This window comes from Aptenodytes patagonicus, chromosome 1, assembly GCF_965638725.1.
Source record: "Aptenodytes patagonicus chromosome 1, bAptPat1.pri.cur, whole genome shotgun sequence".
NCBI classification, from domain to species: Eukaryota; Metazoa; Chordata; class Aves; order Sphenisciformes; family Spheniscidae; genus Aptenodytes; species Aptenodytes patagonicus.
Genome location: NC_134949.1, coordinates 122,963,742 through 122,991,394, shown reverse-complemented (window position 1 = coordinate 122,991,394; position 27,653 = coordinate 122,963,742). Strand labels below are relative to the sequence as shown.

The following is a 27,653-nucleotide window of genomic DNA, read 5'->3' as shown; positions in this document are numbered from 1 at the left end:
CTCTCCACGTGATGCTGCTAACATGATGTGCCCCATCACTCATCTGCCTCAGCAAGCAGAGCATCCAGTCAGCTGAGTTCGACCCCACTGGCCATGTTCATTTTCAGACATTTTTTGACTTCACAGAGTTTCCCACTGCATTAGGGTGAAGGAAAACTGTTCCAGAGGGGATGACACGGACTGTGGGGGTATCTCAATTTCAGAGGTGCGCAAGGAAATGCGTGCCGTCATCAGAGACTGACACGTTTGTGCTGTTCAGCCCCATCTGGCAGGCTGACAATGCTGCCAGTATTCACTCCCAACCTTGTAGGTACAGCTAAGTGTGAGCAATTTGACAGTCTTGTACTGACAAGCTTGTTCCTGCGGTAAAATTCTGCGTGTGCATCTGCAGGGAGGAGGAGGGACAGGTAAGAAACCAGATGGGTCAAAATAGTCTTCACCTTCTGCTGCTCCACAACCTTCCCCAGCCGAAGACTTGTGCCTGTGCACACACACACACTTGCACACACACACGCACACCCCTTCCCCTGGCTGCTCCCGTCTCCCCAGGCCAACTGCAGCCCTCACTTTGCCACGTGCTCCTGTGCCCCCGTTTGACTTGCCATGGCAGCAGGGTGGTACCTGTCCAGCCTTCTGCTCTCACCTTCATTTCAGCCTGTGTGTTCACATAACACCGCACGAGCAATTTTCTTTTTCCCCCATAATCCCTTCCGTTTCTCCGAAAGTGTTGCTCACCCTTGGAGGGGGCGATGGCATTGGTGTCAGCTCAATGCAGGTTCCTCAGGGGTTCATCAGTAGGGCCAGCACAAAATGGAGAAGCAGGTGCACAAAGTGGAAAGCTAGGGGAACTCTAGAAACCAAATTACTCCTAAAAATACCTCACCCTGAAGGGACATTTGAGGCGTCACTTATTCATTCCCCCCTCCAAGGCCTGGAGCTGGGCAGGCTGAGCACAGTGGACCTCGCACAGGTCTCTGTGCTGTTGGGCGCCTTGCACCAGGCAGCACCTTGCACGCTGCCAATATTGGGCCTGCCTGTCAGAGAGGCTCCTGTGGGGGTCCAGAGGTCCTCCTTCCCCCCATAACCAGACATCTGGGGTTCAGCCCCCTCCTCCACCCGGGGGATTTCAAGGCCACATCTTCCATGAGGCCACACACTCGCCAGGTAGGGAGGGAAAGGTTTCTACCACTGGTCTCAAAGCTCAGGCGTTGGCTCATTCTCCATGCTGATTCTGGGCAGCTCCTTCCTCCACATCCCCATCCCTCTGGACCCCTTTCGGCGGTGCCTGGCTGGTACACAGGGCCCAAGCGCCCACTCAGTGCTGTGAGAGAAGGAACCACGATGTTCAAGACGAGCGACATTCTGACCAGAAGCCGCTAGCTGCACAGTTGCAGCCTACCCAGCCTGATGGACGGTTGTTTTCCAAGATGCTTTTTGATCAGCCACCTGGAAGCCCCTGCTGGTGCTGCCGCTGGTTGGGTGTGACACCGCGGGGTAACGGCGGGGCAATGGGTGCATTGTGAGCTCTGCAAGCGTCCTTCCTGAGCCTTGAGACGCCAGCATGCAGCGCTTCAGGAATCCACTTCTCAAGCACGTAATCCGCTGGGGCTGCTTTGATGTTGCTTCAAAGAGGCAGTGCCTGCAGTATTTAAGAGCTCTGAGGACACTGCAGCTTAACAGTTTCAACACCATTTTTTTAGGGGAAACAGATATTCCAGAAAGTCTTATAACAGGAGAAAAAAGAGCCAAGGAGGCCAGCCTCCGCTGGCCAGTATGGACACTTGTTTATACTGGCAGCAGCCAAGGGTGGGTGCCCTGGAGGTACAAGCTGCTATTAAGAGGTGATCTGCCCATTCATCAGCAGAACAGTATCTTTCAGGAGTTGTGTGATTCTCTGACCACCTCCTGTGTAAAGTGCGTAATTGTGACTAGGGATAAAATGCAGCTGATGCATGTGGGGGCAAAAGATGGCAAGAAGCCAGAGACGGGAACTCTGCCACCAGTCCAACCAACGATCTACATGTCTGGCATTGAGTGTTGCCCTGAAGTTGCTAGAGCAAATGGCCATAAGCTTCTTGTTGTGCCTTCGTCTTACAACTATCTCTATCCTATGGATGTCGCCAGGTCTTCTTTGAAATGGTTTATTATAAACAACAGGAAGAACTTTGCCCTGAGGTCTATTGAGAGGACCCACTCCTATAGGTGTATCCTCTTCAGTGACTTGATTGTTAAAGGAACAGAGAAGATGACCCCAAACAAATGGAAGGTAGCGATTAACAGTGAAGAGATGGGAGAACTACCACCTTGACACACTTTCTTAAATGGATCTTCCTGCAGTCAGGCCTCAAATATGTTTTGATTGGTGTTGAATGAGTTACCCTGCTCCAGATCTGCTGAGCCCTTTCCTTCAAAGGGTGTAAACCTAAAGAAACACATGTCAATAGCACTAATAAAAGAGATCATTTTAAATCCAAACGTTTCATTTTAGGTGTATTCCAGGACTAGGTTGATATGTGCTATGCTTGCATCGCGAAAGGACAGTTTATTTGCCTTATCCCAATAATGGGCCAAAGCATGCTTAAGATCCAGTTTAGCCGGCCTTCTGCATAAATTTCTCTGTCATGGGAGTCATGAGACCATGCTGCAGATGTAAATGCCCTCAATTTCGAGAAAGGCTGGGCTGCAAAATGTATTCTGCAGGTCAGGCCTGTCTTCTTTGACCCAAATGGGAGATCTGCTCCTGAGCAGGGAATATGCTGGGCCGTGACTGATGCCAGAGTCCACAGCTTAAAGAAGTCAAGAATTTAATGCGACTTTCCCATAATATACACATTAACATCTGATATCAGCTCACTATTTCGTTACACCGAGTACCTTGCTTCCAACAGTGGTCTGCAATAAACATTTCAGAGACAGGTAAAAGAAATCTTTCTAAAAGGGAAGTTCCTTTCTGAAGCCTAACCATTAGTTGGTTCAGGCTTTAAAGCATGAAGAGTTCAGTGTCTCAAGATAAAACACGGCACTCATCACTGGAGATTTTCTTTATCTGTGACATCGATTACTGAGATGTAATGATTTCTCATGGAATTGAGTTCAAAAGATTATTTATGAGTGATGCAAAGTAGTATTTCTTAACAGCGGTTTTTTCACGTTCATTGAACACTTTCTTTTTTTTTTGAAAGTGGCTTCCAATTTACATTCTCTGTGTTGCTCATTACTGCGTATGTGTTTATTGTGTACTTCTAAGAGAACTAAGACCATAAAAACATAAAAGAAATAACTTATGAGATGATTCACAGGTTCACTAAAACATGTCAATACACTGAGGCAAATCTGTGCGGTTTTTCTCCTGTGCGTGGAAACCGTCTAAATGAGCATTGTAATTTGGTGTGGCAGAGAGATATCTAAGAAAGGGAGTCTCATCTACCTTCAGAAGAATCCACGCATGTAATTCTCTAGAGCTGAGATGTGAATATACAGAGAAAAATAACCATCTTTTCTCAGCTTCATATTCATCAGCAAAAACATCTGCTCAGTTTTTACAAATATGGATGTAGCAGAGAATGGAAAATTAGGTGCTTCAAATGCAAGGAGGAAAGAGTGGGGGAAAAAGGGGAGAGACTGGAGAGGGGCAGGAATGTTTTTATTGTCCTGGTATCATGGCCCTGAATATAATTTCACATTGGCTTGAAGCAGCAATTGCTGGATGAATATGAAGTGGTGTGAAATCAGCATGAGGAAAGAAATAGGTCCGGTGCCTCTTTAGCACAAGGATAGGCAGTAATTGCACAGTAGGTTGGTTTTCTTAAGAAACAAATGATGCACACCCCATTTTCCCAATGACTGTTTACCTTCACCCGATGACACTGCACTATCCTATTGGGGAGAAGTAACAGCCTCACCGTAGCTCAGCCTTCCCGGTCTCTGCTCCCATGGCTTATGCAGCTGCGGGTTTAGGGTCGCATCGCAACACTTCTTCATCGGTAGAGTGTGTCTTCTGCCATCCCTAATTTGCAGTGGAGTCCATGGGACCAGGTGCAGAATCACCTGCTTTCCATCCATTTTAGCAATGAGGAAGTATCAAAAGGAAGTAATTTGTGTCACAGGAATTTGTAAGTCTTTCCTGTTTTGTATTCTTTGCTAAGATGAGGGTGAAGCCTCCATGAAGGGTTTAATGGAAACAAGCATGAGGAAAGAGGAAGTGGTTAGTGCCACATCTCCCAGAGAGCGAGGGAAAAACATCCTTTCCCTGCAAAGGGGCTAGGAAAGCCTCGCTAAACACCTTCACTCTTCCCAGCCTCCCGCTGGTGAAACTTTTTTACCCAGTCCTATTTAATGTGTATGGAAACCTGTGGGCAGGAAACAGAACCGAGTCTGAAATCAAATGAACTTTGGCATTTTATATAAAGTCCTCTGAGATGAGTCGTCTTCTTTCTTCCTCCCTCCCCCTTTGCTGCTGCAGAAGGGTAATTACAACCCATGTTTTCTACAAAACGTTGTAACCCTTTGTACCGAAGAAAAATATTGTGGCTCATACAGTTCTGACTCAACTGGTAATTTAGGATGACAGCAATTCCTTTAACATATGACTAAACAAGCTAATAGGAGGATGTTACCAAATAGCATGCACCTTATTCAAGAGCACTTGAAATAGCATGCATGAGTCTAATATCTTCTTGGTAGGATATTAAATACCTATTATTTTATTAGGCTTGTGAGCAATAGCTCTTGCAGTGAGGCTTAGTACACTTGACCATTGCAGGATGTCAAAGCAAATCTCTTTGTTCCCACTCACAACTCTCTCTGTGTGACTGAAATGCACCACTAGAATAAAATGATTAAAGTATCTTTGCATAAAGAGCAGAGGCAGATGCAAATGCATATGTTGATGAAGAAGCTATAACAGATGTCCCTCTGCTCTAAGCTAGCTGGAATGAAAATCACCTGAATTTTCATGATGTCTCATTGACTAATTACTTCTAAATGCTTTTCCAAGTCTCGTCTTCATGGAAAAAACTTTTATTTCCCTCCAGCTCATGAAGCAGGCCTGTAATGATAGGCTCAACACAGTTTTTTCCCTATTTTCAAGTCCTCTGTCCTAATAGCATGATGCAACCCAGGGTACAGATGGGACAAATGCACCTGGGGCAAGAGCCTACAGAGGCCCAAGCCAGGGATGTAATGATGGGACACAAGGTGTGAGCTTCTGTGACTGAGCAGGCAGAGCGGGGCCCATTTTGTGCCACGTCTGAGAACTGGGAGAAGGCTGGCCAGGTAGTGGAAATGCAACCAACATCGCTCGAAGCCCAGCCTCTGCCTCTGTGAACTTGTTCTTTGAAATTTCCTTCTGCAGCGACCATGTGGAGGAATTACGGAGAGAAATGCACAGAGGAAAGAAGGAGGGATACAGGAACAATATTCTATGTAAGAAATGCAAAATAAGAAAACTGTTTCAGAAAACAAATACATGTAAGAGCCAGACTCATTTATAAGACTTAAACTGCACGTAACTGTCAGTGTCTGACATTTCTTGTTGGCTAGCTCTAAGCCTCCTCAAATCAATGAGAAACACTAAGCCAGGAAATTAGCCTGAATTTAGGCCAGAGGAATATGAGTCACAGCAAATCAAAAGAGCCATAGGACTGGGAAAGTGCCACACCATCAGAAGCTGAGGCATTGGAGAGCAAATCCAACCAATATGAGGAAGTCCAGGAAAAAAAGAGACTCATAAAAAAGGATGGTCACCCATGTTTCACGGGACCATGGGTGAAACATTCTCACCATGTTTCTAGTAACCAATAGGAAGCAGCTATATACATTCTCTGCTCTGTGACAGCCATCTCAAGAGCCTTTGGACAGACTGGAAACAGTCTCGTGGTGAGGCACAGCCTTTGATGCTGGTACACACGGACATTTTCAATCAGATTCAAAGAGGGAGAAATTGATGCCGTGTGGAGATACACATGAATACATGCCTAACCACTTATTTGTGCCCAAAGAAACTTTTTCTCTACGGGAACATACGAGGAGTCCATTGCTACGGGGGTAACTGTTCTGGCAACTGCCGGGTATTTCTGTTATCAGCTGGAGAAGGGCCAGCTGGTGCTCTGATTATCCCTGAGATTGGTACACACATATGCCAATCAAGGTCGAGTTGAGCCTAGATGATATGCTGGGATTGCATAGACAAGACAAACCAGCTTCAAAAGCCAAAGCCAAACCGCGGAGTGATGTGCGTTGTGTGTGAACATCCAGCCACCTCTGAGTCCCCAAACCAAGTAGCCGCTTTACAGCCAGCCTATCTGAAAATAGCTTTTGGCACATGTCCGGGGGGAAACATAAACTCAGGTTTTAGAAATTTTACCTGATCTGTCTCCACACACTCATGTGGGTTGTGCTTTTGTTTGTTTTCCACGTGATCAGGAGCATGTCAGACACAAGTCTGTCACAGGGTAGTCAGATCCTTCATGTGAGGTCTCTCAGCTCCTCACTGAACTTGACTTGAAGGCTGAGGTTAGTACATAGTTAATAAATAAGGAGATGATGCAGCAAGTTGATGCATCTTCAGAAGCAATTTTGCAAAGACTGTGAAGGCTGAAACAAGAGAGGTTTGTTTCAGCTTAGTCTACTGGTTTCTCCCATGACAGAGCTGGAGAGGGGGCTATGAGAGTTTGCCGCAGTGCTCCTCTTTGGCCGGAGTTGAGGCCAGGGGGTTGAGAGTCAGCAGGTAGGCAGAGATGCTGACTGAGTGTCACAGGTCAGAGCTGGGATCAAGGAGAACCATGAAGGACTCTACCCCAGACAGAACATTTGCAGTGCCTCTACTGAGAAGAGCAAGAAAAAACAGCTGGAATTGCTGATCCCCAAGAGGAAAACTGAGGAAGGAAATGTTGGAAATAGTTCTTTGCATGTGAGTCTCTTGGAAGAGCTGAAAAATACTTAGCTCCCTGACTTGCAGCACAATGGCTGAGAGCAATCTCTCCTGCCCCAGGGCGCTGCTCAGGGAGCTCTGCCTTCCTCCAGCACCAGTGCTGTTGTGTTTCTGGTCAAAGTCTTGTGGCCTTCAGACTAAAAGCGTTCAGTGGTATGAAAATCAAGCCAAGTTCATTTCAGCCAAAGTCTAAAATGGATAATGAGAAAACAGTCCTGAATGCGTCTTCACTTATTTTTCACTTTAGGGACCACAGATACCCCACAGCCACTGAGCTCCTTCAGGCTGGAAGGGCCCTATTCCAGCAGCCACTTAAGTCATCTCAGAACCTGTAAGAGTTTATTTTTTCCCTTAAAATCCCAACAGCTCCTTTCTTTATTACTACACAAGGATTTTGGCTTTTGTTTAAAAGCACACGGCCTTTGTGTCAGTTAAAGAAAGCCTAAAGGTGCCAACACTAGAAGTTTAAAAGCCAGTAATCCTTTTATTTTCTCAGTCTTCAACATTTGGCACTGGTGACAATGACAACATCTGCTAGTGAAAGACCCGTGCAAGTGAGGTACTGCGTAAGGTTAAGCTGCCCATCTATACAACATGAATGGTCTTTTTTAAAAGAGTAATTTTACAGAACAGGGGAGGAGAGACTCTCTAGTTCTGTAGGCACCAGAAGAGTGTGACCTGGCTCGCTTTCTGGGATGGGATCATCTACAAGAGGATCTGGTGTAGATGCCCTGCTGTCTAACAAGCTGCACGCTCATACACACTGAGCACTTCAAGGCTCTCTATCCTTGCTGCCTTCTTTCACTTGCAGAAACCCAATCGAATTGAATTCTCTATTCCTCTTTTAAACTTGCCAGGACTAATCGTATAACCCTTCTCTCAGTAAGAAACCAGACTTCGAGGTCCCCAGCTGGTTTCCGAACAAGAAACTGAAACAAATCTGAGCTGCTGTCTCCCCCCAGTGTCAGCACATTTTCTTGTTTAAGGCTGCAACTGTGGCACATGGGATGCCCAAGGGTAAAAAACACCTGCTCTAACCTATCCGGTGATAGCATAGATCAAAACTCTACCCTGGCATGTCAGAGAACAGACAGTGGTTCAGGTTTGGGAATGGATAAGATGTCTTCTTGTTTTGGAAACTGCAGGACATCAGCCTGCTGTGACACCCATCACAAGCTCTAGGGGTTATCCATGCTGTGGCACTTCGAAGTTAAGGAAAAAAGCAGCCAGGTTGGACCAGGTTTGAAGTCTCACACGTACAAAGAGGTTTTCTGATTTGGCTGTAGAGGCAAAAAGGTGGTGATGTGGGGGACTTCTGAGGGGACTCCTCACAGCTGCTTTCTCCCCCGTTCAAGCCAGGGACAAAAAAGAGGCTCCTTGTGTTAATTCCCTTCTTGCATGTTTGGCAAGGTAGGGCTCCCAGATTTTAATGCCAGACTTGATTGCTTTGGGTGCTAAATGGTGCCCAATTGCTTTGATGCTAAATGACTTGCTTTAAAGGGAGATTGTGTACCTTTGATTCTGCTTACAGATCAACTGTATTGAGTGGAAAATACCTCTGCTTTCAGTTTAAAAAACAAAAAAAGCTCATTATTACTATTGGTCTAGAAAAATCTACTCTCAGTTGAGAGTCTAAAAAAATCTAGATTGGGGCCAATATTCAAAGGCAACCAGTGACTGCGTGGGGCCAAGATACTGCTTACTTTTGAAGCTGGTGGACACTACACGGGCCTGACAATTTCCTGTTGAGGTTTGGGCGTGTGGCTTCGCTAAGTACCTTGGTGCATTTCCCTCAATAGCTGTTTAATGGAGGTGGTTAGCAGAGTCTGTTCTCACTGAACGCTGAGAGCCATTTAATTAAATTACCATTCAATTCCACCTTTGCATAGACAGATGACTGCTGAGACCGTAGAGAGAAACTGCTGTTTTACAATGGCACTATGAATTCCCCAGCCTGGCAGTCCTGAGGCTGCCGTAGCAAGGATATCGCTCTATCCCGGGAACGGGCTTCTGCAATACTTCTATTCCGCAGTCACCAAGGTGACCGCATGAACAGTGAGATTTTAAAAACCACTGCAGTTCCTGGTGAGTAACTCCACCGCAGCAAGAGCTCTCTGAGCATCAGCTGTATCAGCTGCACACAAACTTAGATAACACTTGCAAGACGGACACTGCAGCAGCGCGCGCTGGTGTGACCACAGCAGGCACCTCGGCCTGCAGCCGCAGGGAGAGGGCAGGAGCGAGCCATCCCAGAGACCTCCCACACCCTGCTGGGCTACCAAACCTTCTCCAAGGGCCCTTCACTCTTCCCTCCTCTCCCCTGTCAGATTTCAGCTTCACCTTAACTTCCAGAAGATACAAGGATCTAGGAAGTGCTTTATAATGGAAACGTGAAGGCAAACGTACCTGTCGGCACTGCTACACGTCTAAGCCTTTATTTCTGTGAAAAAAAAGAAAAAAAATCTGCTCTGTTGATTAACCTACCGTGACCGAGTTAGCTTATCCTCCAGGATTTGGTGTTATTGGACATGCAGGAATAGCTAGTAATGGTAATGAAAACCTCCTCTGCTTCATAGGCCAAGCAGTAAACACTTGGCCATAGAGAGAGCCATACACAGCTCTCGGATACTGTGCCTAGCAAAATAATGTAACAAACCTTCTAGCATGAAACTTCCTCAAAGGTTTTCATACTGGTACTATGATTTGTTTTACTCTAAGGAAGTCCTAGGTATGGAAGGTGGTTTGAGAAAGACCTGCCTGGAAAAGCTCCTCTCCTGCATTTGTTCATCTGGATTCAATAAAGTGCCCACAAGTTTCAGATTTACACCCCTGCCGGAAGCAGTTGCTCTGAAGAAGTTGCACAGAGCCCTTCCCATTTCCTTCTGTCTGTCCATGAACCTTGTACACACCCATGATGGATTCAGAGTGTTTTTCTCTTTAAAAGCAGCTACCTCCCTGCAGCTAATCTTTAAAAACTGCCTCCCCTGCAGCTCTAACTGTAGCATGTGAGTAAGCAGCAACCAAGGCCATTACGTGTTTTGTTTTTTTTGTTTTTTACAAAGGATTTTTTATTGCATAAATAGAGGCTTGGATATTTTGCTGTACGTATAAAAAGTTGAGATACAGTTTAAGCGAATGTTACTCTTGAGGGTTTTATTCCTTTGACACATCCTTCATCTACAGGAAGGCTTCGTTCTCCCAGGAAAGGAATCTGATGCAAGCTGCCAAGTGTCAGAAAATCTGCAGGGTGGGGAAACAGCAGTGAGAATAGCAGGCATGATATGCTGGCAGCACATGGGCTAAATCTGCCTGCCCACGTGGCACGCTGCAATCGGAGCTCATCGCAGCTCTGCGGTGCTGACACTGGAGAACATTTTCAGGGCAGGAGAATTCACCCCTTCTCGCAATCCCATTATAGAAAGACGGCTGACAGTCTGAGAGATGGCAGAATTTAGGAAGGACTGGGCCTCTGGTGGGCAACACTGGGTGACTGGGCAACTAAGGTATTTTCTGCAAAATCAGAGATGCTTTAATGCCAGTCATTCAACAAGGTCAACGTCACATGCTGGACACAGAGGCCTTGCAGGATGAGCTCGTTACCCTGGCGCAGCAATCCCTTGGGCTATGGACTCTGTCAGGCAGAACTCCCTGGGACCCAACGCCGCACACACAGCACGGTATGGTCTGCTCATTACAAGTGGCAGGCTTGCTCACTTGCAGGGCAGCCCATCTCTCATTTGTTTAGCAATAAAACTCCATTTAACTTACTCTTGTCTGACTTATTCTGCAAAAATGGAAAGAAGTGTTCTCACAGCATTTTCCAGTGGCTAGCTAAACCGATTTAAAATAAGAGTTTAAAATGGCACAAGTCTGCCCAGAGACAAGTCCTCAATCTGATGTAAACAGGAGACTGAAAAACACCTTTGTTTTTGTTGTTTTTCCTATGCGAATGAACCACTTCATTCCCATGGTTATTTCCAGGGCCCCATTTCTAGTCACAATTTCCAAAGCCTGTTGCACAAAATAAAACAGTGATAGGTTTGAAATCAAAACTAGTAAACATATCTAAAAACTGAAACTCTCTTCATATATGAGGTGATGACCTCAAAAGGGGAAAGTAAGGTTTTTTAGTTTAATAAAGAGTAACATTACATCAAACTCCCACGGAGCTTACAAAGGGCAGGCAGGAATAGAATTCCCATTTTGCTGCAGAACAGAGAGATGTGAAACAAACTGATACAAAAATCACATACCAAACAAGTCAGGGAATATAATCTTAGCACTAGTCAGCACTCATTTCATTAATGGACTCGATCCAATAAGGCAATGATTGCTTAAACTTTGAAAACAGTGGGAAGGAATTCAGCACAGAGGGAATGAAATCACAAAACCTCGAGAAATTTTGTAATGTTCATTTTGCTCTTTTCTGCAGAAAGATGTCCGTTTTTCTCAGCGAAGTATATATGGGGGATGTTACATAGCATAACCTGTAGCATTTCTGTTACCTTGGGAAGCTCCATGGCATAAGATTTGGTGCTTCCAGCTAAACTATCTACAACTTGTCATGTGTTTAACTAATATGGAATGGCTGATTCTTTTCTATCTTAATTATGTGATTTAAGGCCAAGAGGTCTGACTGCATCATCCTGTCTGTCATGCCTCTCGTGCGCTTTCTGCCAATTTAACCATCTCTTTACATATCAGGATTTCCTGTGCAATTGGCTGGGCATAAAAATTCGGGGAGATTAAAAGCAGAGAAGGAATACTGTGCTAAGATCTCCTAAATCACGAAACATGGCTGCCAAGTTTTCTGGTGGCAACTGCAGCTCTTACAAAGAATGGGCATGATATGGGTGTGCAAATACACTGAAGCATCGCAGGAGACAAATATTACAAGAACTCAGATAGTGGTGATAGTTCTAATTGCACAATCCAAACGCACAATCCAAATGTATCAAAGCCAAAACATAATGGGTTTAATATGTCAATGCCATTATCGAACACCAGGATGTTGAATAAATTCTATACCTGAGACTCTTTAATCATCCTTCTTCTCTACTTCTGTTTTAAATTTCTCTTCACGTTCCCTCTTCAGTTTTTCTTCAATTTTTTTGCTCTGGTACATTTTTACTCCAGCAAATGCTAAGCAAAGAATCAATGTTTTAGCGGCCAAAATGTACATCAGCAATGGGAAATTCTCCAAAGCCTGAAATGCAAAACAATATATTTAAGCAGTTACTGGAACACCTGGACAATTAAAAACAAATCTACAGGGATGCTATACCACTTCCTACAGCAACAGCATTATTCAAAGCAACAGTAATGCTCCTCTGTTCATGCTTTTTTTTCTGTAGGAAACTTTAAACTAGGCAGATCAACGTCTAGGGAAAAGGACAAAAACAAGTTCACTTCACTCAAGTTTGTATATGAAGCCCCTTTGAACAGGTCTTTGTTGCTTTTGCTTGCTTTACAGCAAATGGAATATTGGCAAGATCTAGAGCTGAAAAAGGGGAAGAACCAAGTATCTTAGGTAAAGGTGGAAACCCTTCTGAACAATTCTCACATGAGCGATGAATCTGTGCATATCAGCTATCAGATGTGATCCCCAAAGACACTTTTGTGCTCCTAGAAATTTTAATCCATGGTAGTTTTGCAATTAACTTGCCCAGACCTGTAAGGTATAGATAGAGGCCTTTAAACTGGAAGAAAAGTAAAAAAACCCACAGCCTCCAACGATTCAGTTTCAGGAGTTTATAATGCCTGGAACCACCAAAATCACACAACATATTTCAATGTTATAAAAGCATGCTACTGTAAGTGTACATGGAGTGGAAAATAAAATGCAAATGGGTAACACTGTGAACTCAGAATACAAATATAACAAGAGCAGCACAGGCACTCAGTGAAAGATGTCAATTCCAGAAGGATATTGAAGGTACATGAACTTCCCAGCACATTGTTTCAAAGAGCCACCTGGCCAGCAGGATTGGTCCGGTGGTGCACAGTAGGTTCACAGTGCCAGCTCCCCCTTAGCGAGCCTCCCAGTACCCCCCTGTACCCTTAGCAGGCCTTCCAACACCTCATAAAGCTGTTTGGCCATTGTCAAAGTAATGAATTTAGAAAAAGTCTTGTATCCATACACCATTAGTGTGTCCCCCTAAAGTCCACAGATCAGAGGCTCAGGCGGGGTCTTTTAGAACACTGAATCTCTACAAGCTGCACGTTACCTTTGACATCAGGCCACTCCCCTCGAATTTTGCAAAAAACCATCATCCTCTGTCAATCTCCCCACATATTAAAAGTGGCAACCTCTTTAAACCACAGCTCTGCAACACCAGAAAAGCCAAGCCAAGGCTTGGGGTTAACATTGCTTTCTTGATAAATGGTTTGGTTTAACATGTTAAAATCATTAACGCATGAGGTACTCGCTCAAACATTTCTGTGCCTTACACATGTACCCTGCAGAGTGTTTATGGCCCCAATACGCTAAAAGACATAGTGGAGAAAATACCCTCCAGTAACGAAAGAAGCTGAGGAAAGAGCAGCCGGAGAAAAGCCCTGAAAGAGGAAAGCCAGAAAGAGGAGCAGAGGCAAGCAGAGCAGAGCTTACCTACCAGCGCTGCGCCCAGGTCTAAAGTGTGAGGCCCCAACAGCAAGTACTAGGGCCAGCCCGCAAGGTGCAAGCACGTATGGCAAGAAAGGACAACAACAACGACTCCTCTGTCCCTGAGGTGCAGAGTGTGGTGGTTAAACAACCTTCACCTAGGCAAGGAAACCATCTTTAAATGCAGGACCCACCCAACCACATCTTACATGCATCTGCTTGAAAGAGCAGAAGTTCACTGCTTTATGAATGTGAAACATCCTCACCTTCCAGTTAAATGCCACCATCTTGGCTGTGTGATGATATTGTCCGTCCCGCAGCAGGCTGCTCCCAGCACCGATGAGCGTCACACTTCTAAAGGCACAGACCGGGGCAGGAGCATCTTGAAGAAATGGAAAGTAAAAGAGAATTAGCCAATCTGTTTCTACTCAGCATGTCCACCCTGCACCTCTCTGACAAGCTCATCTGCTGCACAGTGTCTGGCAGCGTACCAGTGCCACACAGTTCAGGAATGACCTACATGGGCCTTTTTGGAGCTGAGTGACAGGAGCAACGTCCGTGCTACTGAAGGACAGGGGTTTGACAGGCCCCAGGCAGGTGCCACACTTGCACAGAGCGGAGGCTGCACTTCCACCGTGCACAGAACATCCCAGCAGCTGCCCAACCAAAACCACAATGCTGGCTGCTTTTGAAAGCTTGACACGTGTGCACATCACACCGCCTCACTGATGTTTGAGAAATAGTGGACAGAAGTGCAACCAGAAGAGCTGCCCTGTTCGGAGCCCAAATGCCTAATGAATCCTAGTACCTAATATCATTTACCAGTTCTCTCTGATTTACTAATAAATTAAATTCTCCACGCAGCCCATAATAACACAGAAGCGAACCAACCACTCACTGAATCCCCTGAGAGGTCAACATACGTTTCAGAGCTGAACTCTGGGGCTGACAAATGCCCTAGGGGATACTGAAGGCTGCAGCACAGAGCCACAACACTGCCCTCTGGTCTCTGCTTGCTGCTCCACCAGCACTAACACCATTTCAGCTGCTGGATTTCAAATTAAGCACATTCCCCTGCCTGACCCACTCAAGGTGGTTCCTGTATGTGTAACAGAGTCACCATCAAAAAGCAGGAGGAAGCCCTACAGCTTAGTCCAAACCTTCACCAGCAGCTGGACTGAATAAATCACCACCACGCCACAATAGCTGCTGCTGACCTTTCTTCAGAAACAGGGAGTCAAGTAAATGCTCTTGCAGCTCCTGCGCTACTCAGCCAGCTTCTTCACAGATGCCCTTATTTCTCCAGCTAGGGCATCCTCTTCTCCCCTCCTCCCCCAGATGCAAAATCCTCACCCTGCAGAGACCACCCTGGAAACATCCCCATGGAAAGACACCACTGGAGATCTCTGTTACCGAGATCGAACTATACCGAAGCAGCGGCGTGGCCAACTCGTTTGTCATTTAGTATTTACTGTGTTGATCCTGAGTTGTGCAGCTCCCTTCTCCTGTTGATAAAATGTCAGGGCAGCTGTGAACTAATGAGTCAGTAGTACCTCACCTCCAAAAAAAAGGCATTTTAACTTCTGATGTTTCCTCCAGAATTTCAGCGACCATTGAGATTTGAAGTCCCCTGCCAGATGGTCACAGCAAAAATCCCACATCAGAGCAGAATCTCGTTCTCAGTGCACAGTTCAGATGGCTACAGGCTTCTCAATGAAACCCAAGTTACACAAGTCTGGCCTGATCTGAAGGGACTGCACTGCCCAACTGGGCTGTCCTCATCTCAAAATGCTGACTTGGGTGGGGGCTTCATCAGACACAGTCTTCACTCTTCTCCTAAATTGCTGTAAATTCTGTGCTTCAGTCAGAATCAATTTTGCAAGATATTGTAAAAAGGCAAGAATTCAGCCATTCAAAGACAGGCTAGCATCTGGCATATGATGCTGAAAATGGGGCTTTAGTGATTTTTTGTATACAGAAAAAGTTTTAGACTCAGCAAACGTTATGTGAGCCCATCTGTGGGGTCTGATTGCAGGGTACTGTCCCACCAGCAAGAAGCAGTGTATCATGTGTATCACAGTGTGCACTCCTGCGAGTGCTCTTGGTTGTGAGTTGATTATTTAGGCATTCAGCGCAATGCTTCTGTAATATTTCCGCTCTGCTGAGACATGAGCCTGAATCTGCCTCAACTGTGTATCCACCAGGAGTAGCTGCACTGAAGTCACAAAGGACAGGAAGTAAAGAAATTCTCCCTTTGTTCTGAAGAGTGGTGTTTTTATCCAAAATGTTTCCTGTGAGAGCTGACACTTTTGATGGTCTGTCCTCAGTGTCTTCTGCGGTTGGAACTGAGTGGGGAAGCCACCGCTCTCTCCATGTTGCACTCCCACATGCTGTGCCACCAGCCTCTGGTGGTCAAGCACATCTCCCCGTTTCACTTCTTGACTCTTCCAGTCTCCATTTTGATCCAGACCTTATTAAATACAGCTGAAACCCCAGGACAGAAAAAAAATGGGTGGAGCTGGGGCACGGGACAGGGAGAAGAAAGTGGGAAGAGGAGAGAAAAAGGCAGGATTCATTTCACATTTGAAAAAAACAATTTGTTAGCACTGAGGTCATCAATTCAAAAGCAAAAGGCTCAGACACTGTACTTTCAAGGTTATGATATCTTAAAAGTGTGCAGGCAACTGAACAGCTGAAGTTTCATGTTTGCCTTTTCAGAGGCAGATAAGGCACAGATAGGGGTTCAGAATACACACACAGTCAGGCATTGTTCGTTCCCCAGCAAAATGCAGGCTTCCCTAACAAACACAGTGCTACTGGGAACGGAGACGGGCCCCACGGAAGGTCACTATTACCTTCACTCACAATAAGGAGGTCTCATGTTGAGCCACGTGAGAAAGAAACGGGAGCACTAGGCTCTGCCTGAAGCCCTGCCGGAGACGGCGTGACAGACGCTCCGTAAGGCTATCCATCACGTACTTGTAGACTCCTGTGCAGGGTAGGGACAAAATGCTATCACTCTCACACATATTGGTGGCCTTCTTCACCGTGACTGCGCCTCGCAATCACTAGCCTATTTACACTCAGACCTCCTCTGTGAAGCAGATCAAACTACTGCAGCTGGGAAAGGAAGAGAGGGTCTGCCCGTACCGCACACCTCAGCGCTGTACTAGCAGTCCTCTGTTAGCCCCAAATGCTGTGAGGTCTTCTGGGTCCAGAGCAGGCGGAGAGAGTCACCAACTCAGCCCTAGAGGCTCGTGTCCTCAGCAGGGCTAAAGAGCTCTCAGGGAGGGCTGCACCAAGTCCCAGAGCTAGACTTCAGCTGATACCAGCCCCAGGATGTCTGCACAACGCTGCGTTGTGCAACGCAGACCACCCCAGACAAAGGAGGTGGGCCCCAGTCGGATGGGAAGTCTGTGGTGGAGCACAGAATTGAATCCAGGTCTCTCAGCCACTGAATTACAGCTCCAGTCCACCACAGCAACCACATCACTGCCCAGCCACCCACACCATTGTTTGCTTATGCAGCAGCAGAGTATTGACTGGCCTGCACGCACCAGAAAACGTCCACACAGGCATCTGGGTGCTCACAAACCCACTTGAGTTGTCTTGGCTGAAAGTCTCAGTCAGCCTGCCAATAATTCCATCTACTCAACAAAATGGGACTCAAGATACTCTTTTGTCTGCTGGGGATTTCTGAGCATCTCCATTTTATCCACTTTGTGAAAAGCTATAAAAGTCACCAGCCTCGGAAAGCAGTGAGTTACTAGGGTTTTATGACTGCATTTAAAATGGAGTGATGGCTGAGTATGTCCTGAGCTAGAAAAGGGATTTCATTCCACTTGTCTCTTGTTACTGCTTTCTTTAATGCACATATTTCAGGAAGCAAAACGCATGCTTCCCACCTGGACAGTCACTGGAGGACTCACCACTACACGTGACCTGCTGCATCATGCATCAAGCTTACCATCTGCAAGACAAGCCTCCTCAAAACAAAAGTACTACTAGGTCATGGGAAAACACAGTAATATGGCAAAGCCCAAAGGCTGCAGAGAAACACAGTGGAAGCAACTGTAAGCCAGAGCTGCTGCACTAAGAATCCATCACAAACCACTGCCACAAGATGCAGCAGTTATATAAAGTCAGAAGCACTCAGACCTGTGCAGATTTACAGCCTATATGTGTAGGTAGGCCAAGACATCACTCCATAAAAAGACCTGTGTAATCACTCAGTTTATACTGGTGTCATAGAATCATAGAATCATTAAGATTGGAAAAGACCTCTAAGATCATCGAGTCCAACCGTCAACCCAACACCACCATGCCCACTAAACCATGTCCCCAAGCGCCTCATCTACACGTCCTTTAAATACTTCCAGGGATGGTGACTCAACCACTTCCCTGGGCAGCCCGTTCCAATGCTTGAGAACCCTTTCAGTGAAGAAATTTTTCCTCATGCCCAATCTAAACCTCCCCTGGTGCAACTTGAGGCCATTTCCTCTCGTCCTATCGCTTGTTACTTGGGGGAAGAGACCGACACCCACCTCGCTACAACCTCCTTTCAGGTAGTTGTAGAGAGCGATGAGGTCTCCCCTCAGCCTCCTTTTCTCCAGGCTAAACAACCCCAGTTCCCTCAGCCGCTCCTCATAAGACTTGTTCTCCAGACCCTTCACCAGCCTCGTTGCCCTTCTCTGGACACGCTCCAACACCTCAACATCCTTCTTGTAGTGAGGGGCCCAAAACTGAACACAGTATTTGAGGTGCGGCCTCACCAGTGCCGAGTACAGGAGCACGATCACTTCACTGCTCCTGAAAAAAAGTGTCACTGATAAAGAAATTCCTATACTAACACCAACTCAAGGAACATCAAAAACATAAAGCCATACAAGATCTTCATACCTGAGGAAGCACAAATGAAAATATTAGTGATTCCTCCGGCAGCTCCTCACATGCTCCAAACTCTGGAAAACAAGAACAGAGCAGATGGGATGTATCAGTCATGGCGGCTGGATTAAAATCAAATCAACTCAAAACCAAAAATGTCAGTAGCACATCAGACTGTTCCACCGTGGGTCCCAGGGCATTATTTCAGCCACGTCCCAGGGTCCTTGCAAGCTGCAGGCCCTCGCTTGCTGCCACCACCTTGTCCTAGGAGGGTCTGCTGAGCTGGCAGCCCCTGCTGCCTCCATTCCGATCCCAGCTCTGCCCTGGTCACCTTTCCTGGTTCCTGCAGCACTAGTGCCCAGCACAGCCAGCAACCCACACGCTCGCTTGAGGAAACCAAACTTTTTCAGCAAATGATAACTTCAGATCCCTCTTTATTACTTCCTTTTTTCTTAAGAAAACAACAAAACTTGGCAGATTCATATGCAGTAAATCGCACCTCCAGGCGGCCATGCATCATACCCTGCGGCAATACGCCGGGAGACGGCCGAATCAGGCCTGCCTGCAGTTTATAGCCAGCGAGCGTGTCTCCAGCAGCTTTTAAACCTCACGCTCCCTCGTCCGAGAGCTGGCCGGGAGGCGGCAGGTTACTTCGAGGGAACTTCTGCTGCCGCCTCCCACACCCGCTGGTGCGAGGGGCCAGGGCGGGAGCAGGGCCTGTGGGGGGGGGTCAGGCAGGCAGGGCGGTGGGCAGGGTGGCAGGCAGGCAGCCAGGGGAGGGCAGGACGACAGGCAAGCAGGGCGGGCAGGCAGGACAGGCAGGAGTATAGGCAAAAGAAGGTAGGCTGGCCAGGACTGGCGGGGGGCGGGCGGGCAGGCGGGGGGGGCTGGAGGACAGGCAGGTAGACAGGCAGAAGGGCAGGGCGGGCAGGAGAAGGCTGAGGGAAGCTGGGCGTTCTGGGGCTGGCAGGCAGGGGAGCAGGCCGGAGGGCAGGCGGCAATGCAGGCAGAGCAGGTCGGGGCCGGGGCGGGGGGCGGCCCTGCTCCTGCCGGATCGCGCCCCACCGCCCCCGTCAGCCCGCCTCCCCCCCCCCCGGCGCCGCGGGCGGCCGCGCCAACCAGGGGTGTGGGGAAAGGCCCAGGAAACGCGTCTCCTACCTCACCGGGCGGCCATGGCTTAGGGCGGGAGGGCGCGACAAACTACATCTCCCAGGAGCGGCAGCGGCAGGGCCCGGTAGAGTGGCCGCGTCCCCCTGCCTCGCCTCGCCCCGGGCACCTCTTTCGCAAACGCGCCGTGGCCCGGCCGCTGCCTGAGGCCGGAGCAGAAAGTAGCCCCCTGTTTCTTCCAAAAAAATAATAGTTTTGAGGTAAAGCAATTCCCACACGTCCCAGAGGTGTAGGTCTGAGGGCAAAGCAGTCCAGGTCCCCGTCCTCAGCTTCGCTGTGCAGCCTCACAGCCATCTGCTAGCCACCGGGAGCAGGGCCGAGCCAGAGGCGGGAGCTGCCGCCTGGTTTTGGCGGGAAGCAGGGCCTGGGCGGGTCGGTGAGCTGCTCGGGTGCACCTGGGCAACTTCTGCAGGGGTGCTCCTCCGACCGTACCTTGCCAAAAGGGCCTCTCCGTGACCGTAGCATGGCCATAGCGCCGGGCCCCGGTGGCCTCCACCTACTCGGTGCAGCACATTATCTGCGCTGTACCAGCCTGCGGGCCCCGAGGGTAAGGAAAGTCCCACAGCCTGGGTGTGGAGCACACCCATGACAGGAGCGGGGGAGCTGGCAGACACCCACAGGCCACCCGGGGAGGTGGGGGGAAAGGGGGCATGCTGGGTGGGGAGAGGCTCACCAGATGGCAGTGCTGGGACCTGACAAGCCTTCCCCAGCACACATGGACTGAGATTATTCAAAGGCTTATTACTATGCCAGCAAAAGGCACATCTGGGGCATGACAGCAGCTGCTGTGTCGCATCTCAGGACCAGTCTACAAAACAAGCCAAAGCTTCCCAACAAAAGAAGCCCTTTTCTTTTTCATTTCTTTTTAACACAAGCAAAACAAAATTACTGGAAATGCAGCGTCAGACATGGCTGAAGTGTTTCAGCCAAAACTTTCTAAAAAGAAACAAGCCCACACGATAGCCAGCATGGGAACTTTTAGCTTAAGCGATTTAAGTCTGGCAACATGAATAGGAGCTAAGCCCAGAGTCTTACAAAAGCAAGCACGTTTTAATAATAGAAGTGTCACCGGTTCTGCTTCTAATCGTTCCCTGAGAGCCAGCATTGTGATACTTCAGCAGCACAGGAGAAGATAAACCATCTTGAAAACCCATTTCCCAGCCAGTGGAAACCAGTACCCAACATGGGAAACCCTAAGGAAGCATAGCACTGGGACAGCCTTGATAGCCGGTTGTAGAAATCCCTCCTCTGAAAGCCACAAGGCAGGATCTCAGTGGTTTACACTGAGCCCTGGCTGATGGGATGTAACCAGCGCCTCCATCACCCAGCTTGCATCCCAGGTAGACAGATTGCTCTGGAGAACCAAGGAGCAGCAGCAGAGACAGCTTTGCCAGCTATGGACTTGAGGACAGATGATGAACCTCTGGAAGCTGCCCTGGACAACCAGGACATGCTCCTAGATGAGGCTGCTAGTTTAGCAGCTCTTCTGCTATGAAACAGGCTTTGTCAGAAGGCCATGAGTCAATCTTTGCTGCCAGTGAATAATGAAATAAAAATGGGATCCAGATCATTAAAAAAATAGTTTGGAATGAATGTGTGTAGGTATAGGTTACCTCCTATGATTCATACCAAACACATTGTTCACTCAATAGATGGAGATTTTGATATTTTACTGTACATTTTCAAGTTATTTTTAAGATGGGCTTAAGTCATACAGTTTGGATCTAAATCAGCACTTTTGACCACTAATTCACAGTTATTCTGAGGTGGGAACATCCAGATCTGCTTCTGGATTTAAAAAATGCTAAAAAATATGTCAAGTTATTCATTCTCTTGGTTTTATTTTCCTGAAGAGCAGAATATCAAAGCAAAGCACAATCATGCATTTTTCTTGGGTGTTCCCCGAGCAGCTGTGCCAAAGTCCTCATGGGAAACAGTAATGCTGATTTCCTCAGCACTCCATTCCACATTGACCTGTCTGTTAATTTAATGAACAGTTTCACAGCTATTTGTAATTCCAGTGAGTTCCCTACATGTGGCTTTATGATTTCTTCATTGCTGACGTTTCCAAAAAGTCAGGGTGATCCAGGGCTTGTTTTGTCCTTTGCACCCAAGTTTTCATGGATCACACACTTGAGGTCTTCTCGATTCAGAACCTGGTTTTTATACTTCTCGCCCCAGTCCTCAACGATGTACTGATGATAGGGGTCATTGGAGTGCTCTCGCCTCTTTGATTTCACAGTACTCACCAAGATCGCCACAATAATGAAGGAGAACATCCCAATCATCACCATCAAATAAAGGATAACATAGTCAAAGTTTTCGGCATCAACCTTGGCTTGCAATTTATCCGCCGCTTCCGTCATGTTTTTCCTCCAGCTGTTCATGTAAGTGAGAAAGGTTTCCTTGAAAATATCTTCCACCGCCCAAGTGAAGTTTCGCATTTCAGCCATCCTTGCAAGTTACAGTTACTAAAGACAACATGATACTTAGTTTAATCAAATATCTATACTAAAACAGTTACATTGGTTTCTTTGGTCCGCATTGTGACAATTAAATAATAACACCTGCCACTTGCCGATGAAAATGTAGTACCAACTTTAGACCAGCTGAGAATCCCCATCTCTGAGTGGTTCAATATGTTCAGAGACCCAAGGAGGTCTTACTCCTCTCCTCACCTAGGTCACTTTTGGTCTGTGGGAAACCAAATACGCTTTGGTGAAATCCAGTGAGCCTGGGCCCTCATGACCTATGTTACAGGGGTCAAGGCACACTGCCTTCCCTACTGAGGCAGTAGCTCTCAAGAAGCTCTGAGAAAAGCCACTGCCCTTTTCTGCCTTTCCTACATAAAGAGGAAGGTGTGACTGCATTGCAGCTTGCCAGCCTGCAAAAAGCAAAGGGTCTGGTACAGGATTTCAGTCTGGTGCTCCTATATGCACTCCTTCAATGCTTCAGGCTGACCAAGCCCCACAACATGTGGCAAAGCTTCCACAAAAAGTCACTCGATCTCAGCGCAGTCTTCAAGCAATGATGAGCTTACTGCAGCCTATGGTAAGGGGTGCTGAATTTTCATCACTAATAAGAAATTGCGGTGTCTTTCCAACTTGAATTCAGAAATCTACCTTCCTCTGCTTGTTGGACTAGCCTTGTGATATCAGCGTGCACAGAACAGGCAGACACACACAGAAGGACGCAGCTACGCGTGCATGTAGGTCGCCCTGCAATTATACACTCACACACATTCAAACACAGGGGATAAAGGTAATCTAATGAAAGTAAGCAAGCTATAAGAAAATCCAAATACAAACTGCCTTGAAATTTTTTTTGTGTGTAAAATCTCTCTGCTTTTGCTTTGATCCAGAAGAAAACTTGCTACGCTTTTTCAATAGGAAATAAAGAATTACCAACAGAAACTTACCTTTCTGTGTCCTTCTCTAATAAGATTCACAGTAAAAATCAGGATTTTAAAACTCCGCTGGATAATATGATGATGCTCTTGAAAGGAGCAGAGATATCTTAAACTTTAAGTAGCCTCCAGCCTGCACAAGGCTTTAAGCAATTGTCTGTTAAGTAAGTACCTTGTACTGCACGCTTTATGTTTATATTAAATTTAATGCTAAATCTAATCTCACCTGGAAAGTCAAATATTGGCTGACAGCTTACATCAGTCATCCTGTCAGATGCTGAGTACTACTCTTTATGGTTATTGCTGCAATTTCATATATTGTAAAAGAGCACTGTTGTGCTTTCTAGGGGTAAACATTGGTGCAACTTGATCTTTGTTGACCCAGACAGAAAAAGAGTAAAGATGGGCTCTACAAAATAATGATGATAATAATAACAATAATATTAATAATAATTCCCGTGGCTGATATGAGCACGAGAGGCTGAGCACTGAGCAGGCAGTGTGAAAGGCCTGCCAGGCTGCTTAGCACCCAAAAGGAAGAATTTTCTGCTCCTTCGCTTCCCCTGGGAGGTCGGCGATATGTGTCTTCTGTCTCTTTCTCTGTTCTTTCTCCTTCCTGCATTTCATGTTTCCCCTGTCCTTTGCCACAAGCTCAGCCTTTCTCTCCCTTTCTCCTGGATTCCCCACACGGTTTGCCTTTCTTCTTCTTCCACCAGGATCACGCTTGTTAGTGACCAACCCCCCCGTGAAGCCCTTGCTGTGAGAAGCAGGTCCTCGGACACAGCCAAGACCGGTCTCTCTGAGCTCTGCTCTGTGCGCACCTCACTCGTGACCTGGAGCAGGAAAAGACAAAAACTTATAAAAAAAATAAGCAGAATCAATTAATGTTGATTTTATTTCTAGCAAATAGCACATGCTGACACCTAACTGAAAGGCTCTGAGTCACACCTTAGAAAATAGCAGTGTGCTCAGTGAAATGAGACAACTTCGGTTTTAGTCAGTAGCGGTTCCTGGCTACGATGGGGACATCCAAGGGAGGGCGATTAGGGTGGGATTGTGGTGCAAAGTGCTCCACAAGCACATGGGCTGGGACAGACTTTCTGTAAAAAATATTTTCATTTTACAGGTAGTCCTGCCTAAGCAATTTGCAGAGAAAGCAATTTCTCAGGTAGCCCTGCTACCTACCCAGGGCTACCTTAAAGCATGGTTAAGTCCATGTTTGATAAAGCAAACATGGACTACGACTGAATCAATAGCACACATCAGAAAAAGGGAGATACACTCTTGGTACAGAAAGGTGTTAATCCCCGAGGAACCCCTGCTAGTGCCATGCTGCTGACATTGTCATGGTTACTGCTATCACTTCTTTTGGATGATTTTCTGTGCATGAACACCTCCCAGCATGGGGGCGAGCTGCTGGCAGCATTTCCTCTCTGATCCCCTGCTTCTCTCTGCCAGTTTCCCTTGTGCCCTCAGCTCGGCCCCTCGAAGTTGAGGTGGCTGGCAAGCTGCTTCTGTCTGATGAAACCCGTAAGCCGGAGGGACCACTGCAAGTCCAGCCTCCTGCACTGCGCAGCCAGAGACGCGCCCTGGTTGGTCCTGGCTGCATAAAGTCACTTGGAGCCACCAGCATGCTGTTAGAGGAGCACCCAAAAGCAGGGCTGTAAGCCTGGCTGTGGAAATGAGAGAGGAGCCATAGCCCTGGAGGTTCCCAAGCAGAGTAGCTTGGGAACTGCTGCCCCGGGCTGCCAATAACCAGGTGAAAGGACTTACCACTCCTTCAAGCAACCTCTTCTACCATCTGTTCCTGGCCAGTCCTGTTTGGGCAATGCTTGCAGGCATACACTCACACAGGCACACAGGCATACCTACATATATAAAAGATGCATATGTTGTCAAGCAGACATGAAATTTAACTGCCAACTCTGTTCTCAACCACACCAGAAGAGTCCTTGAATAATCCCATTCTGCTGCGTGTCCCCCTGAAGGTCACACTTGCTCAGGGTTTGCTTAATCTCCAAAGCAACGTGGTGATCAAGGACAGACAGCGTGGGACTGGTTAAAAAGAAGGAGGGGCAGCCAAATGTCCTGGGCAGGAAAAGTGACTCTCCATTTGGGAGACTAATATTAAGCAAAATGTTCCTGATCTCAATGGAGAGAGGTAGGAATGGCTGGTTGAGCCTCCTGTCTCTACCCCAAGAATGGCTAGGTCGTGGCAATCAGGAAGTCTCTGGTGACTGGAAAAGTGCAAGTGTCTTGCTCATCCTTGAGAAGGGCAAGGGTGATCAACCACACCTCAAACGATGTGACTATTAAGGGACAAATCCTTCTGGAAGCCATCATCAGGCATGTGAAGAACAAAAGGTGATTGGAAACAGCCAGCTTAGATTTACCAAAGGCAAATTGTGCCTGATCAAGCTGATTGCTTTCTATTGCGAGATGACGGGAGGACTGTTTCAGTGGATGAAGGCAGAGTGGTAGTGGTGGCTTACCTTCGCTTTAGCAAGGTTTCAGCATGGTCTCTCATAATATCCTTGTAGCCAGATTGGAGAGAGGTGGACCAGATGTGTGGACTCCAGAACTAGCTGGACCACTGTCATGGGCAAGATAGGGTAAATGACAACCCATAGCAGATCTGGATGCTGGGCTTTATGTAAGAACTAAGGAGATAAGTGCTTTTACACCCATCTGCCAGCTCCATCGCAGTGACTGACTATTCACTGATGAGGCAGTGCTGTGGCAACATCTGCTCTTGCCTCTCAGGTGTTGTGGAGCAGGTGGGTCCATCCCATGACAGGGTGTTGTCATCAGCAGGAGGTACACCACATGTAAACATGCACAGTATTTAACAATTAGTATACACAACATTACAATTGGGTGTATTTTCACATGCAGCAGCCCTGTGGTCTTGAAGGCACCATTCGAGGAAAACATCTTCTTTTTAGATGTACAGTAGGCTCAGAACTGAATGATATTTGATTGTGCATAACCTTCATGATTGATAACCCTTCTGTGACTGTTTAGCAATGTATTCATTGTTGACTGTTTTACAAATCCCTTGTTAGTCTTACTGGTGAGATGGTGAAGAAGGTAGCAGACATACTGAGGATCTTGTGATTAGACCCAGATCTCATAGGAGGGTTTACGTGAGTTCATTAGCAATTCACCTCTCCCGACATTTTGCAGTATCTATTGTAAATGCATAAAGGGATACTCATAAATAAACACAAGCATGCATACACATAACATACATAGATCTATCTATAGGACTGGAATGGGGTGCTCAATTTTCTGTGTTTCCTGTAGAAGGTAAGATTAACAGAAGATTGTTATTAATAGTGATCTTTGTTCCCCAGACATTTCCCTTCATAGGAGCTTCCAGTATACTCGGTCACTTTTTTCCAACCCTCCATCAGTTGTTTCCCCATATTCTCTACAATAAACAGGCAAACTTTGCACTTTATTTTAAATCAGCAGCTGATATATTTATACACAGCTTTTGCCACCTTCTTTTTCCTTCCTTTTCCTAAGTAAGGAAATTAACCGTACATAATTCATGAATTATAGGGTTCATTACTTAGGATCATGAATTTTATAGGGTTAATTCTTAGAAACAAAAGGATATAGCTGTTAAGTGTGGTTATTGGAGAGGTATGAGTATCCTCTCATCCGTACCTATGTAATTTTCCTTTGGTACTTCTTCTGTTCTGGTTAAATCATAATATTGTACTATTCGCTGTGCCTTTCAGACCTCAAACCTTTGTATACACAGACTTAACCCACAATCTTCTCAGCCTTTAACTACTGATACGCTATACTGCTAACTACTGATACTTAGAGTGCTGATAGCATTTAATTAGTTTCCCCACTGCTTTAAGCTCTTTACTTTCTTGATAGCCCTCCTAGATTCCTTCTGGTATTTACACATTTGCTTCAAAGAACATTAGTGAAATCAACAGTTCTGTCCCTGAGTCTGGCTGCTGCTTTTCAGGTTGTTGTCTGTCGGTCGACCACCCTGTAAAACAAAAAGACCTACCGAGGCCACTGGGGTTCTATAGTTTGGCTTTAACTGTGACTGCTGAAACCTTTCCTCTTAAGATTACTCAAGATTACATCTATTAATTAAGTTTGAACTGTTTCTTTATGTTGATTTTTCTTTATAACCCAATTTTTACTACATCTCGGGACATTTTCCAGCTCATTCTGGTTTCTCATAACAGTGTTGGTAATTAAAGACGCTGCCTCTTTATTTTTTGTTTTGCAGCTGTGCTTCTAAGTCTCTGACCTGTTTCTTGCATTCTTGTGCCGAGCCTCTGCAGTGGGTCAGCATGTGTAAGCTACCACCTCTCCAGGAGCTTTGACTTCTACCTCTCAAACATTTAACTCTTCTGCCACTGTTTGCCATTCCTCTAAGTAAATCATTATGGTTTCATTTTCTTTCTGCATTCGCCCCATGCATGATGATGTTACTTTCTTTCCCAGGGTAAGGGAGTTAGGATTTGTACGTCGTTTCCTCTCAAGGGTATGGTTTTCAGCACAACTGGGAGTTTTGATGTCTTGCCATGTACAGGTTGGGTTTTCTTTTTAAGTGAGGAAGTCCTGTTGCAATTGTTTATTTCTCATGTAACTGTTCTTCCATCTTTCAGGGAGCAGAGTTTAGA

The 27,653-nt window shown here is 46.5% G+C and overlaps 3 protein-coding genes across 6 annotated transcripts; 1 reads left to right on the top strand and 2 right to left on the bottom strand.

Annotated features, from left to right (window-relative positions):
- Positions 1-1,561: 1,561 nt before the first annotated feature.
- On the top strand, positions 1,562-2,349 carry C1H21orf140 (chromosome 1 C21orf140 homolog). Its single transcript, XM_076328869.1, has one exon. It carries the CDS (start codon positions 1,562-1,564, stop codon positions 2,306-2,308), a length of 747 nt encoding a protein of 248 aa, XP_076184984.1. The 3' UTR covers positions 2,309-2,349.
- A 2,654-nt stretch (positions 2,350-5,003) lies between these two features.
- Positions 5,004-19,654, bottom strand: SMIM11 (small integral membrane protein 11). 4 transcript variants are annotated; one of them, XM_076353602.1, is made up of 6 exons: positions 19,578-19,654; positions 18,435-18,496; positions 13,802-13,917; positions 11,960-12,137; positions 9,338-9,371; positions 5,004-5,420 (listed from the first exon to the last, which is right to left on the bottom strand). In XM_076353602.1, the coding sequence occupies exons 3-4, from the start codon at positions 13,820-13,822 to the stop codon at positions 11,970-11,972; spliced, it is 189 nt and encodes a 62-aa protein (XP_076209717.1). In that variant the 5' UTR covers positions 13,823-13,917; positions 18,435-18,496; positions 19,578-19,654; the 3' UTR covers positions 5,004-5,420; positions 9,338-9,371; positions 11,960-11,969. The 4 variants fall into 4 exon arrangements, with proteins under 4 accessions (XP_076209717.1, XP_076209710.1, XP_076209702.1 ...); XM_076353595.1 differs by lacking the exons at positions 5,004-5,420; positions 9,338-9,371 and adding an exon at positions 9,973-10,171; XM_076353587.1 differs by lacking the exons at positions 5,004-5,420; positions 9,338-9,371 and having other exon boundaries at positions 11,837-12,137.
- Positions 19,655-21,390: 1,736 nt separating this feature from the next.
- On the bottom strand, positions 21,391-23,026 carry KCNE2 (potassium voltage-gated channel subfamily E regulatory subunit 2). The gene is made up of 2 exons (XM_076328868.1): positions 23,005-23,026; positions 21,391-22,057 (listed from the first exon to the last, which is right to left on the bottom strand). Exon 2 carries the CDS (start codon positions 22,037-22,039, stop codon positions 21,662-21,664), a length of 378 nt encoding a protein of 125 aa, XP_076184983.1. The 5' UTR covers positions 22,040-22,057; positions 23,005-23,026; the 3' UTR covers positions 21,391-21,661.
- Between the last annotated feature and the right edge of the window lie 4,627 nt (positions 23,027-27,653).